Source organism: Leptidea sinapis, chromosome 7, assembly GCF_905404315.1.
Source record: "Leptidea sinapis chromosome 7, ilLepSina1.1, whole genome shotgun sequence".
NCBI classification, from domain to species: Eukaryota; Metazoa; Arthropoda; class Insecta; order Lepidoptera; family Pieridae; genus Leptidea; species Leptidea sinapis.
Window position 1 is genome coordinate 2,419,643 of NC_066271.1, and position 14,680 is coordinate 2,434,322.

A 14,680-nucleotide genomic window follows, 5' to 3' on the forward strand; every position below is an offset into this window, starting at 1 on the left:
ATTATTATGAGTCATAATTCCCCCAACATTTGTCTTCAAACAATTAGACACGTGTTTCGCCTGTACACGAGGCATCCTCAGGAGATGTTGACTCTCGACACTCTGGCACAAGACTGCTACTAGTTTTCTAGTTAACACAAAAGAAAACTCAAAACATTTGGATGACTCTCTTTGTTAGAATTAACAATAAAAACTAGGTTAGTCACATAGAATGTGACTAACCATTCTGTATTCCACCTTCGCTCCACAAACATTGTAAATCGGCTTTTATTGAATTAAGTTATTTTAAATAACCATCCAATTATTCCTTGACTCGCTCCATCGCGAACTTAAAAGTTTAATTATAGTATTTTATGCAACAGTTGTACAATGAGGGTCAAAAAACACGAGTGGCGTGGGTTGCAATGTGAGCCGAGGCGAAAATTACAAAATATACATAGTAGATTATTGGAAAATTATATTAACAAGTTTTCTTCTTAAGTTGACATTAAAATGCGAATGTCCATGGGGGGTTTAGCCTCACCAGTTCCTACCACGTAATCCTCTTGAAAGTTTACCCCGTCTTATAAAAAATAATATTTATTTTTGTTCCTATTATCAATATATATTCATTTCTTATACTTTTATGAGGCAATATCATATATATCGGTGATCCAGTGCTCTGTGAATGACTGGATCGCTTGGCGTTGCGTAGAGACGTCGCTTCATTGTGTGTCTTCTACCACATTAATCACGGGGAGTTGGTCCAATACTAGTCGCTACCAACTCTGGCAAATTGTGAGTAATGCGATTTTAGATAAATAAAGTGTATAATGTCTCCGTAAAGTTGTAATAATTTAATCACCTGGAGTGTTCCGAGCTGTTTGACCTGCCGCCGAATTCCACCATCGCGAGACATGCCATAAATAAGAATATCATACCGACCACCTCGATGTGCGTAGGAACGCCACACATCAACTAACAACTTACACTGTGACACGTTATAATTCTAATTAAAACGTTACTTCAATAACAATGCGGCCAATGAAGAAAAGAAAAAATAACAGGAGATTATGATCAATATATGAACATCATTAATTGGGCCATAACCTCTCCACATATTGAAGGTATAAAATAGACTGAATCAAAACAAACGCTCGTTTCCCTTCATAAGCAAGTAATCTTTCACAGAATGAATAGTTTTTAAACAACATTTGAATAGAAAAAGAAGTCATTCAAACTGAGAAAGTAACAAAAAGCAACAAACAATAGGTATATAATTGAAGTCCAATTTAAAGAGAATACGGAGTTAAATCCTGGCTCAATTAAATCAGCCTGCTATTCAGATCTTCACAATCCGTTGACTTCCTGGCATGCATTGAGTTTCGAGATTTCCATCAAATTAAGCACCACCTTTGCACAACTATTTATAAAGATTCCGTGGGGTGAACGCTATTCACGATGTGAAATTTGACGTGTGAGACCTTCTACGGTTCGAATAAAATGCTGCCATTGTGATCTGCCAAGGGAACATATCTACCTCATAACCTTAGTGTTATTATTCTTAGATGAGCTCGTATATCCCCGTGGGATCTATATAGAGTTGTTCGCGTATATTTATGGTCAATGTTAAAAATGGGAGGCTCCTTTGCACAGGATGCCGGCAATATTATGGGTATCACACCGACGCCTATTTTTGCCGTGAACCAGTAATGTGTAAGCATTATTGTGTTTCGGTCTGAAGGGCGCCGTAGCTAGTGAAATTACTGGACAAACGAGACTTAACATCTTATGTCTCAAGGATACGAGCGCAATTGCGATGCCGATCAGAATTTTAGGGATTTTCAAGAATCCTGAGTGGATCTACATTATAATGGACAGGGAGTATCAATTATCATCAGATGAAGGTCCTGCTCATTTCGTCCCTTACTGTTAAGTTAAGTTCCCAAGGCAGGGCTTGTCATACCCACTTATTCAAGTATTTTAATAGAATAAATCAATATTAAGGTGTCTGATATAATACGGCAGAAAGTTCTTGTACTTTTATTTTTTCAAATCTAATGTTTACAACATACGTAAAAAATCATAAATTGGCCTCGTCATATTTAGTTCGGTTTATATTATTCCAAATAACATAATTCTTAAAACGCAGAAGATAAACTCACATCGAGTGTATTAATTTTTAAAATGGCAATAATTATTATTAATGAATAATTAATTAATAATTATTTTAACCTTTGAATACGACTCGTACGCCCCGGTTACTATGCGCAAGGTACCCCTTGAGCAAGGTCACTGGTATGTATAAATGCCTAGATTAACAGAACAAATATTAACTGCACACGATTGCTAATTAGTATTTCTTCCGGTCTGCCTGCGGTGATAAAGTCCTTCTACGTATTTAAATCGTAGATCCTCTTATCCTGATACTCACCTCACAATCACAATTAACTTTGCCCACCTTGTATTTCTTAGAAATTGTAAAACTTAAACCACATTTAATGGGATATGTCCTTAAATATGTAAAAAACGTCATTGCGCACTAATTTAAATTATTAGTCAACAAATTAACTGTATTTCATATAAGGTTTAGTTACTGCCAAGATATAATTTCCTCATTATGTAACAAATTTCTGATAATCAACTCTATATAGATAAGCATGTGTTATAAAAATACATTCAATATTGTGTGAATGAATAAGCATATAGGAGACTCAAACAAGCCCTGTCCTTTAACCAGTGTAAAAAGACACGTCATTGTCTGCTTTGTTTACCCCTTTGCCTCATATTTCACAGGCTAAAAGGAGGAAGGGTAGTCCATTGTAAATTTGTTAGCCTAAAGTACAATCAAGAATGTACGGGCTCACATTTATAAAGATTCGAAACGCATTTTGCGAATTCAAACACAATTTGAAGATGAATGCTTTCTGTATTGGCAATTTCAATGCACATTAGTATATCTGATTTAACCTTAACGTAGAAATATTTACATGCAAATAGGCTTCGTTATAAGTAAGCGGAAACCTCCAATCTTATCATTCACCAGTGGGCTCCTTGCACAGGATACCGGCTACATTATGGGTACCACAGCGGTACCTATTTCTGCCTCATGACAGAAATAGGTGCCGCTGTGGTACGCTTTGATGCTTTGATGCTTCATAGCATTAATGTGTAAGCATTATTGTGTTTCGGACTGAAGGTCGCCGTAGATAGTGCAATTACTGGGCAAATGAGACTTAACATCGTATATATCAAGGTCACGAGCGCAATTGTAGTGCCGCTCAGAATTTTTGGGTTTCTCAATAATTCTAACCGGTATTGTACTCGTATTGTCACGGGTAGGGCACATAAATTACCATCAGCTGAACGGCCTCCTCGTCTCGTCCCTATCTGTCATAAAAAAAAATTCAACATTTATCTTAAAAAATATTAATGCCTTTGTACGCAAAGAAGTAGAGAGAATGGCTTGAGGATATAATGGGATGTGATCTTTCAGGTTATGAGAGACAGAGAGCTTCAAAGAAATATAAAATACAAATTATTGAACACCTGCATACTTCCTGTTCTAATGTATGGTAGTCAAACTTGGGATGTAACGCAGAACATGACAAACAAACTTGCAAACTGTCAGTACGCGATGGAATGAAATGTTATGTTGAATGTAAAACAGTCAGATAGATTGATAAAAAGTGTCATCAGCAAAACAAAAGTTCCGGACATAACCTTGAAAATGAGAAAACTCAAATTGAGATGGGCAGGACATATGGTAAGAGGATTAAGATAAATGGAATAAAATTGTTGCAAGTCGATACCCAAGAGAAGGTAAACGGAAAAGATTTAGACAATATATAAGATGGAACGATGATATCAGACAAATGGCAGGAGTAACGTCGAATAGAGTCGCAAAGGAAAGTCGAAAGGGAGAGAAAAGACGTCTAGAAATACGAGAAATTTCATTTTTAATGTGAAATATTGTGTATCTGATGTATGTGTATCCGAGGCACCTTTAAAATTACACCTATACATCATAAAATGCAGGAAGGCCGATTACGCTGGTATGGGCATGTAATGCGTAGGGACGAAGACCACATGACGAGACGAGTCATGGATATGGATGAGGCAAAGAGAGGCAGAGGCCACCAACTACCTGGGCCAGAACTGTTAACAAAGACATGAAGGTGACGCCTGTAATAACGCCATAACGCCAGTAATGACCCAAGATCGCCAATCGATCGATCTAGAGGAATTTACATTAAGACCAGAAATTATGATTATATTTTACTTGCTGTAAAGGAAAAGGAATCATTTGTCTTTCAATGCCAAGGTAATTAGGGTAAAAATTCAACTCTTACTGCTTGCAATATTCTAGAATAATCTAGAACTTAGACATCTACAGCTGTTTTCAAGCAGCTTTCTTCCACGTACTACTAAGCTGTGGAATGAACTTCCTTGTGCGGTGTTTCCAGGACGATACGACATGGGTACCTTCAAAAAAAGCGCGTTCACCTTCCTTAAAGGCCGGCAACCCTCCTGTAATTCCTCTGGTGTTGCAAGAGGGCGGTGTTGTGGGCGGCGGTGATCATTTAACACCAGGTTTCCCGTACTCTCGTTTGTCCTCCTTTTTCCATATATCTACAGTTATAACGGAAAAGTTCTGCAGTTAAATCACTGGCCTAATGAGACAACAATGTTATCTGTCAAGGTGACGAGCGCAATTGCAACGCTGATCAGAATTTTGGGTTCAATCAAAAATCCTTAGCTTACTGCACTGTAATGGGCAGGGTGTTTTTTTACCATCAGGTTAACGTATTGTTCGTCTTGTCACCTTCATTATAAAAATAACAAAAATTGATGTATTCTACAAAAATGAATAAACATGTTCTGTAAATAGCCTTTAATAAATCTATCTTTATCAAATCGCATTACTGGTATAATCAAATTCAGATTAAAATTCAAAGATTTTATTCAAAATGTGATATGATATCACTTATTGGAAGTAAAAAACTACCAACCATTTGAAAAAGTATGCCTCAGACATGAGAAGTACTGGCGCCAGAAACGCAGCGGGCTTTTTTTTTACATAAAAATATGGTTACAATGTAATATCGTTCAAAAAAATTTATTACTTAATAGTCTGAGGGCGGTCTCTCCATTCCCAATCTATGGTTAAGAAAGTCATTAACTCGATATATATACAAATAATCCTTAATATATTTTATAATATATTCAAAAGGCATACAAAGGGAATTTGGGAGTTATAAAGCCGGTGCACATTAGCATTGAGTAGATGACACACTCATCGGATTAATGTCCATATTAGTCATGCATCAAAGGGCCCGAGTATTGTTGAGTGGCGCCCTCTTGTGATTTACCGAACAATACTAGCAAATTATAAGCAATCGCTGTATCTAAGAGCATCTTGACCCATTTATGTCAGAATTAAATTATAGTCCCTTTTGTACAGATGTAGTAGATTCTTTAATGTAGCTCTTGTTACCACGTATTAGAGTCGATAGTCTCAAAACTCTTCTCTTAAGATGGATTTCGAATTTATTTAAAGCCACAAAGCCTCCCACACAACTTCCAACTTGAACATACAATTCCTAAAAGCTAAGTGAGTTAGGAATCAATTTCCTGGATGGTACCTAATGATTGAGTACAGAAAATAATAAAATTAAAGACCTTTTTATAATCAATCATATCAATTGTAAGTATACATAATTAAAACTGGTTTCTTATACTTTGATTTCAAAAGAAATATTTAATGATAATTGTTGCATTGATTGGCAACGTGTCATTGCGCTTTATCATTACGTTCTTGTTCGTATTAATACAAATAGTGAATTATAAATAATAAATGGCTAAAAATTCACTTAAAAGCCATTGTTTTGGACTTACAACTTCAGTATAACTCCTTGAAGTATCAATGAATTTACCGGTGTCTTGTTAAAACAATGTCAAATAATTTAACAACAATGAAAAGATTAATAGTTTCCGAGTTGGGTTTCTTAAAAACAATGGGGAATAAAATATTTCTATATCCTTTTATAGGAAGAACTAATTTACAGATGGTGGGATATACAATTATGTTCACCTTAGTTCTATGCACGATATTACAACTGACCCTTACCATTCTTTTGACTGACACAACAGATTGGCTCGATATTGTTAATGTCGTCCCAAATTTAGGCGTGTGTGTTATGACTGTGATTAAATACACGAAGCTGCACACACACAAAGAGCTCTACGATGATATATTTTACCATTTCCACAAACAAATGTGGGATAATGTTTCACCATATTCGAAAAGGCATAAGAGAATCGTAGCCACGTATGGGAGAGTGTCCCATATAATTAATAGATTCCTTTTATATTATTCAATCCCGCTAATAGTTGTCGTCGATTCCTTTCCCTACCTCGTGATGATTTATGAAGAGAAGTTTCTAGACGAGAAAGAATATTTATATCCCTTTGACGGCTGGTATCCATTTGACAAAGTAAAGTTTTACGCCGCTGCATATATTTGGGAGAGTTGTATGACTGCGGTTGTAGTTAGCGTTTACATGTTCTCAAACATGATACATGCCTCGATTATTACATTTATTTGTATGGAATTACGTATATTGGGTGAATGTCTGGAAGATTTGATAAGTCCTCAAGATGTAAGTAATATAAGAAGAGGTGTAGATGCGGTAAATTTAGAAGTATTTGGAAGATTGAAGAGTATTATTGTCATGCACGAGTTTTTGGCGAAGTAAGTAATATGAATTGTCTAGGTTTTATGTTAAAACTGAGACAGCAATGAAATTAAATTTAAATTTATTAAATAGCTTAGAATTCTTTATTAATTAATTAGATTTTCAATCAATCAATCTTGTTGATTGGCACTAGCATTGGGCATGGCTCATCGGCGGGTTTGTGGTTTGTGGACCATTTTGCTGAGCTCTCGAAAAGTAGAATAATAAAATTTTTAGAATCAATTCCGTTTTTACAAAGTAAATAAGTCTGTGGAGAACCAAAGCAGCAAATTATCTATTCATAATAATTGCCTTAACTTAACTGATCGTGCCGGAAGACGCAATGTTGGTAGACCCCCCCACAAGATGGACCGATGATCTGGTCAAGATCGCCGGAATACGTTGGATGAGGGTAGCACAGAACAGATTGATAATATTTAATATCTTTGGGGGACGCCTTTCTCCAGCAGTGGACGTCTTCCGATTAAGCGGTTAGCCTCAAAAAGGCAACAAAAAGACGAAGACAGAATTAATTATGTATTAATATATTAATTAAATAATTTAGGTATAACTTAAAATCAGCAGATGAAATAAATGAATAAAATTTACCGCTACTCCGCGGACGTATGTTATGCGACATGCGATATGTGGATGAAAAATCTTGAGGCGAAGTAATAATAGTTTGACTATAAAAAAGTACCAGCCAATTCAAAACAATGTCTGCTGTAAATTTTACTACTTAATAGCTTATTTATAATCAAGCGATTGGACACTCTGGGACTAAATCATGGTTAAGATTGTTTAATATTAATACTAATTATAGCGCGTGATTTATTGTTTTCGAAAATGTGGAAGTTCTTTGAAGTAGTATGTTAAAGCGGCTCTGGTTTCCGCAATTATACCAATTAGTTGGATCCAGTTTGGGTGCAGTATTGACCAATCATTCCAACCAGCCTAGCAACTTCCAGAAGTTAATAGCATTCCTGGGGTGTCCCCAGACTTCCCCGAGCAAACTCGTATTGACTAAGGTTTTTACCCGTTGATTGGCCACCCCTGCTCATTCCAGGATTATATGAGTGACCATTTCGTCCTTGGCCAGACGATTTCTGTACTCAGGACTGTCTGTTACGCCGATTATGAAAAGGTACATGTTTAGTGATGTGTGACCCGCCCACCATGATTCGGATGTCGAGTCTATTTAAACTGATATGTTGACGTGTCAGTTTGTTCGATAGAGCAGATATAGCTGCTTTCCACCTGTGGGAGGCGGTAGGAGGCGAAGGAGCGGTAGATTCAATAAGATAAAACTTTTTTTTAACATTCATAAGTGTCATTTCCTTGATGATGATTTCCTACATGAATAAAGTGATTGTGATTTGATTGACCAGTGGGAGGCTCCTTTGCAGAGAATGCCGGCTAGATTATGGGTACCACAACGGCGCCTATTTCTACCGTGAAGCAGTAATGTGTAAGCATTATCGTGTTTCGGTCTGAAGGGCGTTGTAGGAAGTGAAATTACTGGACAGATGAGACTTGACATCTTATGTCACAAGGTGACGAGCGCAATTGTAGAGCCGCTTAGAAATTTAGGGTTTTTCAAGAATCCTGAGTGGCACTGGACTGTAATAGGCAGGGCGTATCAATTACCATCAGCTGAACATCCAGCTCGTCTTGTCCCTTATTTTCATAAAAAACATAAAATTTCTTCTGTCTACAGCTTAAGACATTTATCCATCGGGAGTTGTGGGGGTTGTTTGTGAGAGCGCGTATCCATGAACGTATTTGGCTGAAGAGCAGCGGTAGGATTGGCAATGGGCTAGCCACTTGGGTCACTGATCCCTACCTTACAAGTTCAACCACTGCGTCATTCCCCAACGAACCGCTTTGTGTCCCTTCATCAATTGAAGAGTTATTATTTTTATTAGAACAGATGAAACGCGTATATTAGCGCTGATTTGTAGGTATTGCTCCCCAGCGCAGTCGCAAAGACATGGAACGTGGAAGTTCTTTGATTATGTAGAATATTTCAAAGGAATTTCTAAAAGTTTCAGAAATGAAATGCCTTTCGTTTTCATTATTTTTCGCAAAACAGAAGTATGTAGGCAATTATTTTAAAAAAATAATGAAACTTTATTTTATTGATTATATTCGCTTTCGACAAATATGCTATTTTCACGTAACATAAAAATTAAATTGAAAATGAAATATCAAGTTATGAAGCTAATAAGGTAAAGTAAGGTATTGAACTTTCAGAAAATCGGCAGCGCTTGACTCTGTTTTGGGAGTGGCGATGTTACTTAACTATTCCCTTGGAGCGGTATTCATCTGTCTCACAGCATTCACGGCTACGGTACGTGAACTTTATAAATTAGAACTGACATGTATTTGATTTATCATCCAAATGTAAATTTAATATCCAAAAAGGTTGGTATTTTAAGGCCCTCGTAATTTTTATTATATTATTCATGAGTAATATGTTAACTTCCTTTTGCTAATCCAGAAAAGTATGAATAAGAATAAAATGTCATGAAAATATGTAATGAAATATTATTGAATTATTTAAATTGCGAATATTTAGGAATTTCTTGGTCAACAAAAATTTTGAAAAACCTTCTCCGAAACACGCTGCATCTTATGGCATAAGTATTATACCGATCGGCTTAGCAGTTTTATAAGTATAACCAAAGGAAAAGAAAAGCTTTCCATTTATTAGTATAAATAAATGATAAAATTTAGTTTATTAATGACAACAGCTATTTTAATTTTAATTTTCAACTGTCAAGAATATTTAATACTCTTCTATTATACTACATATACTAGGTACCGTCGTTAAATGATCTAAAAAAATTACGTGCCTTTGCACTATAGGCATTGTTATAGTATATTTCTAGCAAGGCAAAAGCTATAGAAAATTGTGTATTACTTGGATTGTATACTGATCTAACTAAGAATTACTTTTAAGTTTTGATAAGGAGTCTCTTTGAGCTTGGCAATATAAATAATATTTCAATAATCCTTTACCAAATCTAAATTCTCGGCTCCAAATAACAAATAAAGATAAAGAATCATTGAGAGCATAATTTAAACAAATATGCATCTATTTTTAACCAGATCCCAGATATTGCTAAAACAAGTGTGTTATGAAATCAAAAGTATTGATAAAAAACATTTATGTGGTAAAGGTTATTATAACATAAATGGTTTTCTTAATGATACCACAGATTGGGAAAGGAGCGACCATGAATGTTTAAACATTTAAAAATGTTTTTTTTTTGTTTAATTCTTAGGTGGTTGATAATTTTTACAAACGAGTTCGATATACCTTCATGTGTATGTCTCTGATGGTAGAGATATCAAACCAGTGTCTTATTGGACAGATTTTAAGTGACCATGTAAGTGTTGTTTTTTTTAAATATATATTGGAAGACGAAGGAGTCTGAATTCCACGTAGAAAAAATTTACTTAGTAAACCAGGGTAGTTGTACATCGAACTTATAACACCCATATATGCCACATAACACATAATTTTTCACGGGGAGTCTTCCGAAGAACTGTTTCACTTGATTCCTGTCGCCAAACTCCTCCTTCGCACGACACGCCATAAAATAAGATATCATCCCCACCATCTTGTGTGGCTTTCCTCCACAGTGCGGTTTTCAAGGAACTTTCATCCACGCACAACAAAGCTGTGGAATGTGCTTCCATGTGCGGTGTTTCCGGGATGATACCACATGGGTACCTTCAAAAAAAAGGGGCGTACATATTCCTTAAAGGCCGGCAACGCTCTTGTGATTCCTCTGGTGATCACTTAACACCACGCCAGCACCAGTTTATCCTCCTTTTCCATAAAAAATATGAACGCTTACCCTGCGCCCGATCACCTCTATTTATTGATTAAATTGTAAATTAAATAACAAAATTCAATATTGTTTGTATTAACTTGGATTACAGAGTGAAAACTTGACAAATTCCATTTATTCATCCGAATGGCCCAACGCAAGTCACGAGACAAAGAAAATCATGCTAATGTTTATGATGCGCACTCAGAAACCTTTTCAACTCTCTGGAAACGGATATATTGTTATGAACATGAATACTTTTAGTCGTGTTAGTAAGGTTTTTTTCATTAAATAGCCTTAGAATAGCATGTTTGGTATTTACTTATTCTACAGCCACAAAATTGTATTTAAAAACTATTCGATTTCATAATGATAGACTAAAGATTAGGAAGTAAAGCACTTATATATTATGTAGACTTGGATTATGTTTTTTTTATGACAATAAGGGATGGTAACTAAGGATGTTCAGCTGATGGTAATTAATACACCCTGCGCATTACAATGCAGTGATACTCAGGATTCTTGAAAAACCCAAAATTCAAAGTGGCACTACAATAGCGCTCGTCATCTTGAGACATTAGATGTTAAGTCTCATTTGCCTAGTAATTTCACTAGCTACGGCGCCCTTCAGACCGAAACACAATCATGCTTACACATGATAGTGTCACTTCACGGCAGAAAGAGGTGCCGTTTTGGTACCCATAATCTAGCTGGTATCCTGTGCAAAGGAGTCTCCCACTGGTAAATGCCCATAGTCGCCTCTTACGACATATTTGGATCTGAGACTTCCTTGTTTTTTTTATGTAGAGTGAAACTTCTACGTCTTACACTCGTGATTTGTATGTCACTGTATTACTGTGTGTGCATTGCTCAAAATAGAGGTTAACTATTAACCTCATTTATTTTCGACGTTTTCACAACTGTCACAGTCTAGCTAGACGTATAATTGATCTAAGCCTGGGCATAATATAAGTGTTTATTTTATGTATAAACAATAATAATAAAAGAGTTTATTTCATTACAGATATGCAGTACTTCTTATCAATTCTTCAACCTTTTGCGCACCATGTTTTTGAAATCACGTGTTTTGTAAACTTACTTATATTTTGCATATAAACTATAAACAAGTAAAAATTGTACTTATTTTCGATTTTCAAAAATATTTCACTCATAGTAAAGAAACATAAGTCTGCATAGTAGGAGGTTGCTAGACCATCAATTATAAATGAATAATTGTTTAAAAGAATATTGATTATTACTCTATTTCAATAGTAGTCAAATCAAAGGTAAATCAGCTTAGATATTTTTTCTCGATATTAGTTTTTAGTTTACTTATTACTTTCTCTTTGTCAAGATGCTGAAATCTACTGAATGTCGCAGACACTTCAGAAAGGCGAAATTCATTTAAGAATGCTGTCGTTAAAGAGAGACAAGCCAACAACACTAGTTGGCTTGTCCAATGATCATTTACATTTACAACACTAAACATTTGTCATTTTGTGTTAAATAAATCACAGCAAACGTCGCAAGTATGACGGTCTCAGTAAGACTTACATCTTTGTGCCGACACACTTGGCCCGTGAGGACCAGAGGCTATGAGAATGTACAAAGTACTATCTTGTCGCCTCAATTGGGCTACTGGCAATCCATGCACTGGCATCCATTTTGGTCAACGGATCAGTCTACCTATCCAACGTGGAAATGCTGACAGTATTCTTGGTACACTTCCCCGTAATGATAGTTGAAATTTAATGTAATCATAGTATTGTAAATATAGTTATAACATTTGTTTTGTTTGAATAAATTATATTCATGTTGTTTTTTTATGAAAATAAGGGATGAGACGAGCAGGACGTTCAGCTAATGATAATAATTGGCAAAAATTCTGAGCGGCACGTCACCTTGAGACATAAGATGTAAAGTCTCATTTGCCTAGTAATTTCACTAGCTACAGCGCCCTTCAGACCGACACACAGTAATGTTATGCGCATTACTGCTTCACGGCAGAAATAGGTGCCGTTGTGGTACCCATAATCCAGCCAGCATCCTGTGCAAAGGAGAGTCCCACTGGTAATGTCACAGTCACTGTATATAAGAGTTTAGTATACATAACGTGGATCGTCTGAATATTATTAAGGTAAATCATAGTCCGTATAGCCCAGTGGTTAGTAACCCTGTCCAATAAGCTTAAGGTCAAGTCCCGGTAGATGAAAATTTTAAATTATAAAACATAACATTATGGATGTTTATTTCCACAAAACAGTAGGTTTTTTTTTATGGAATAGGTGGACAAATGAGCAACGAACGACAAAGTAGAACGTAATAGTAGTAGTACTAACTATGGGCTCATGAGAAAGCTCATGAAATATCATGATTATTGCACCATGCTATAGAGTTCAGAATACAAAAAATAGTAAATCACTTACCTTATTTGATTTTTATTCTAGCACATATACATAGTATGAGCAGTGGAGTATTGGCAAATTACGACGTGCATACGACGACATATTTGAAGGAAACTCGACAAAATGGCTTTATCGGTGTAGATTTTATTAAAGTCGGAGTCATAAAGTCAAGATGTCTACATTCACATTACGATACCGCTAGAGATTTTTATTTTGAGGAATCTGTTTTCTATATTTGAATTTATTTATGTTTGGAATCAGCGTTTTTGTTGACCAATCCGATGGTCGAGTGGAAGGTTTATATTTCGAATCAATTAATCTCTATTTTCTAAGATCCCACTGCTCGATTCTGGAGGTACATGTTTTTTGATTAAACTAGTTTTAAATGAACGTTTAGGGAGTAAGCAATAGGTTGCCTGTAAAAATTGGCTGCAAGTACATAAAATTTATTTTTGTTTAAATAATTTTCTTAAATATATAAATTGCATTGAAAGGATATTATGTCTAGAATTGAAAAAACGTATAGTTGCCAGCTCTCAGACAGCTGCAATATAAATATTGCCAGGTGTTAACGAGTACATTTTTGTTGATAAATTGTAGTCATCTGTTTTATCAAACGGTTAGCTCAGATGGAAGAGCACTCGCACGGAAGGCGAGAGGTTGTAGGTTCGCGTCCCGCATCGTTCATAAAATTTTATTTTCAAATTTTATTTGTATACCTATATATTTTTAATTTGATTAATTTAGAAGATATGACCAAAAAGTGTGTTATTAATCTCGCCTCCATGAAGTATTCAATTCTTTCGGATCCATTTTATAGACTGGCAGCTAACTCTCTTACAGAACCTATTTACTTTACTATTCAAACAAAAAGTATGTGTATTCTTATGTACGCACGCAGTAAGTTATTCTTCTTTGGCGATAATAAGAAAAAAATCCTTAAAAAAAATATTCCTCTAGCTATTTTACGTTTGTAGAAAAAACAATCACTGCATATTATAAAACCAAGTCCTCCGCCGCGTCTGTCAGTCAATTCGCGATAAACTCAAAAACTACTGCACCAATTTTCATGCTGTTTGAATGGATAGCGTGGTTAAGTATATATGAACGGTATTTGTTGGAGATGTCGGAAGCAAATAAGCCGGCTGGGAGCTATCAACGATAAAGTTGTCGAAATCTTTTGAGATATAATAAAATATTGTATGGTGGAATTGTATATCTTATATAGGTCTACATAAAAGTCCGCTATGTCAAGTGTCTATCTAATAAGAATGACATACTATATCCATTTGATTTTTTTTTTCTATTGACAAAGCAGCGTCTGTCGGGTCAGCTAGTATTGTAATAAATAAGGTATTAATTACAACCAATGATTATGAAATATTATTAGACCGGATAATTGAGTTTAAAGCCGGTTGCAGACCGAAAACTAAGCTATGCCAAGGCTAAACTAAGCTATGCCAAGCAAGCTAGGCTAAGCTAAGCTAGAAATAAATAGCGTGCACACCAACAGCTAAGCCAAAGCTCAGTCAGTGTTGCGTAGTTGCTGGCGAAGGATGTGCAAAGGTTGTGCGGGGTAGCGGGAAGGGCTTAGCTTAGCTCGTGTAGCTGCGCATCGGCATACACAACTAACTTAGCTTCGCATATTTTAGTTAGCTCACATAGCTTAGTTCGCATAGTTTGCGGTCTGCACACAAGTATGGAAAACTGCGTCAACTAT

At 35.7% G+C, this 14,680-nt stretch overlaps 1 protein-coding gene across 1 annotated transcript; it reads left to right on the forward strand.

Annotated features, from left to right (window-relative positions):
- The first annotated feature begins 5,933 nt into the window (after positions 1-5,933).
- On the forward strand, positions 5,934-11,648 carry LOC126965478 (odorant receptor 67c-like). The gene is made up of 5 exons (XM_050809110.1): positions 5,934-6,733; positions 8,970-9,066; positions 10,004-10,108; positions 10,668-10,823; positions 11,580-11,648. Exons 1-5 carry the CDS (start codon positions 5,934-5,936, stop codon positions 11,646-11,648), a joined length of 1,227 nt encoding a protein of 408 aa, XP_050665067.1.
- The last annotated feature ends 3,032 nt before the right edge of the window (positions 11,649-14,680 follow it).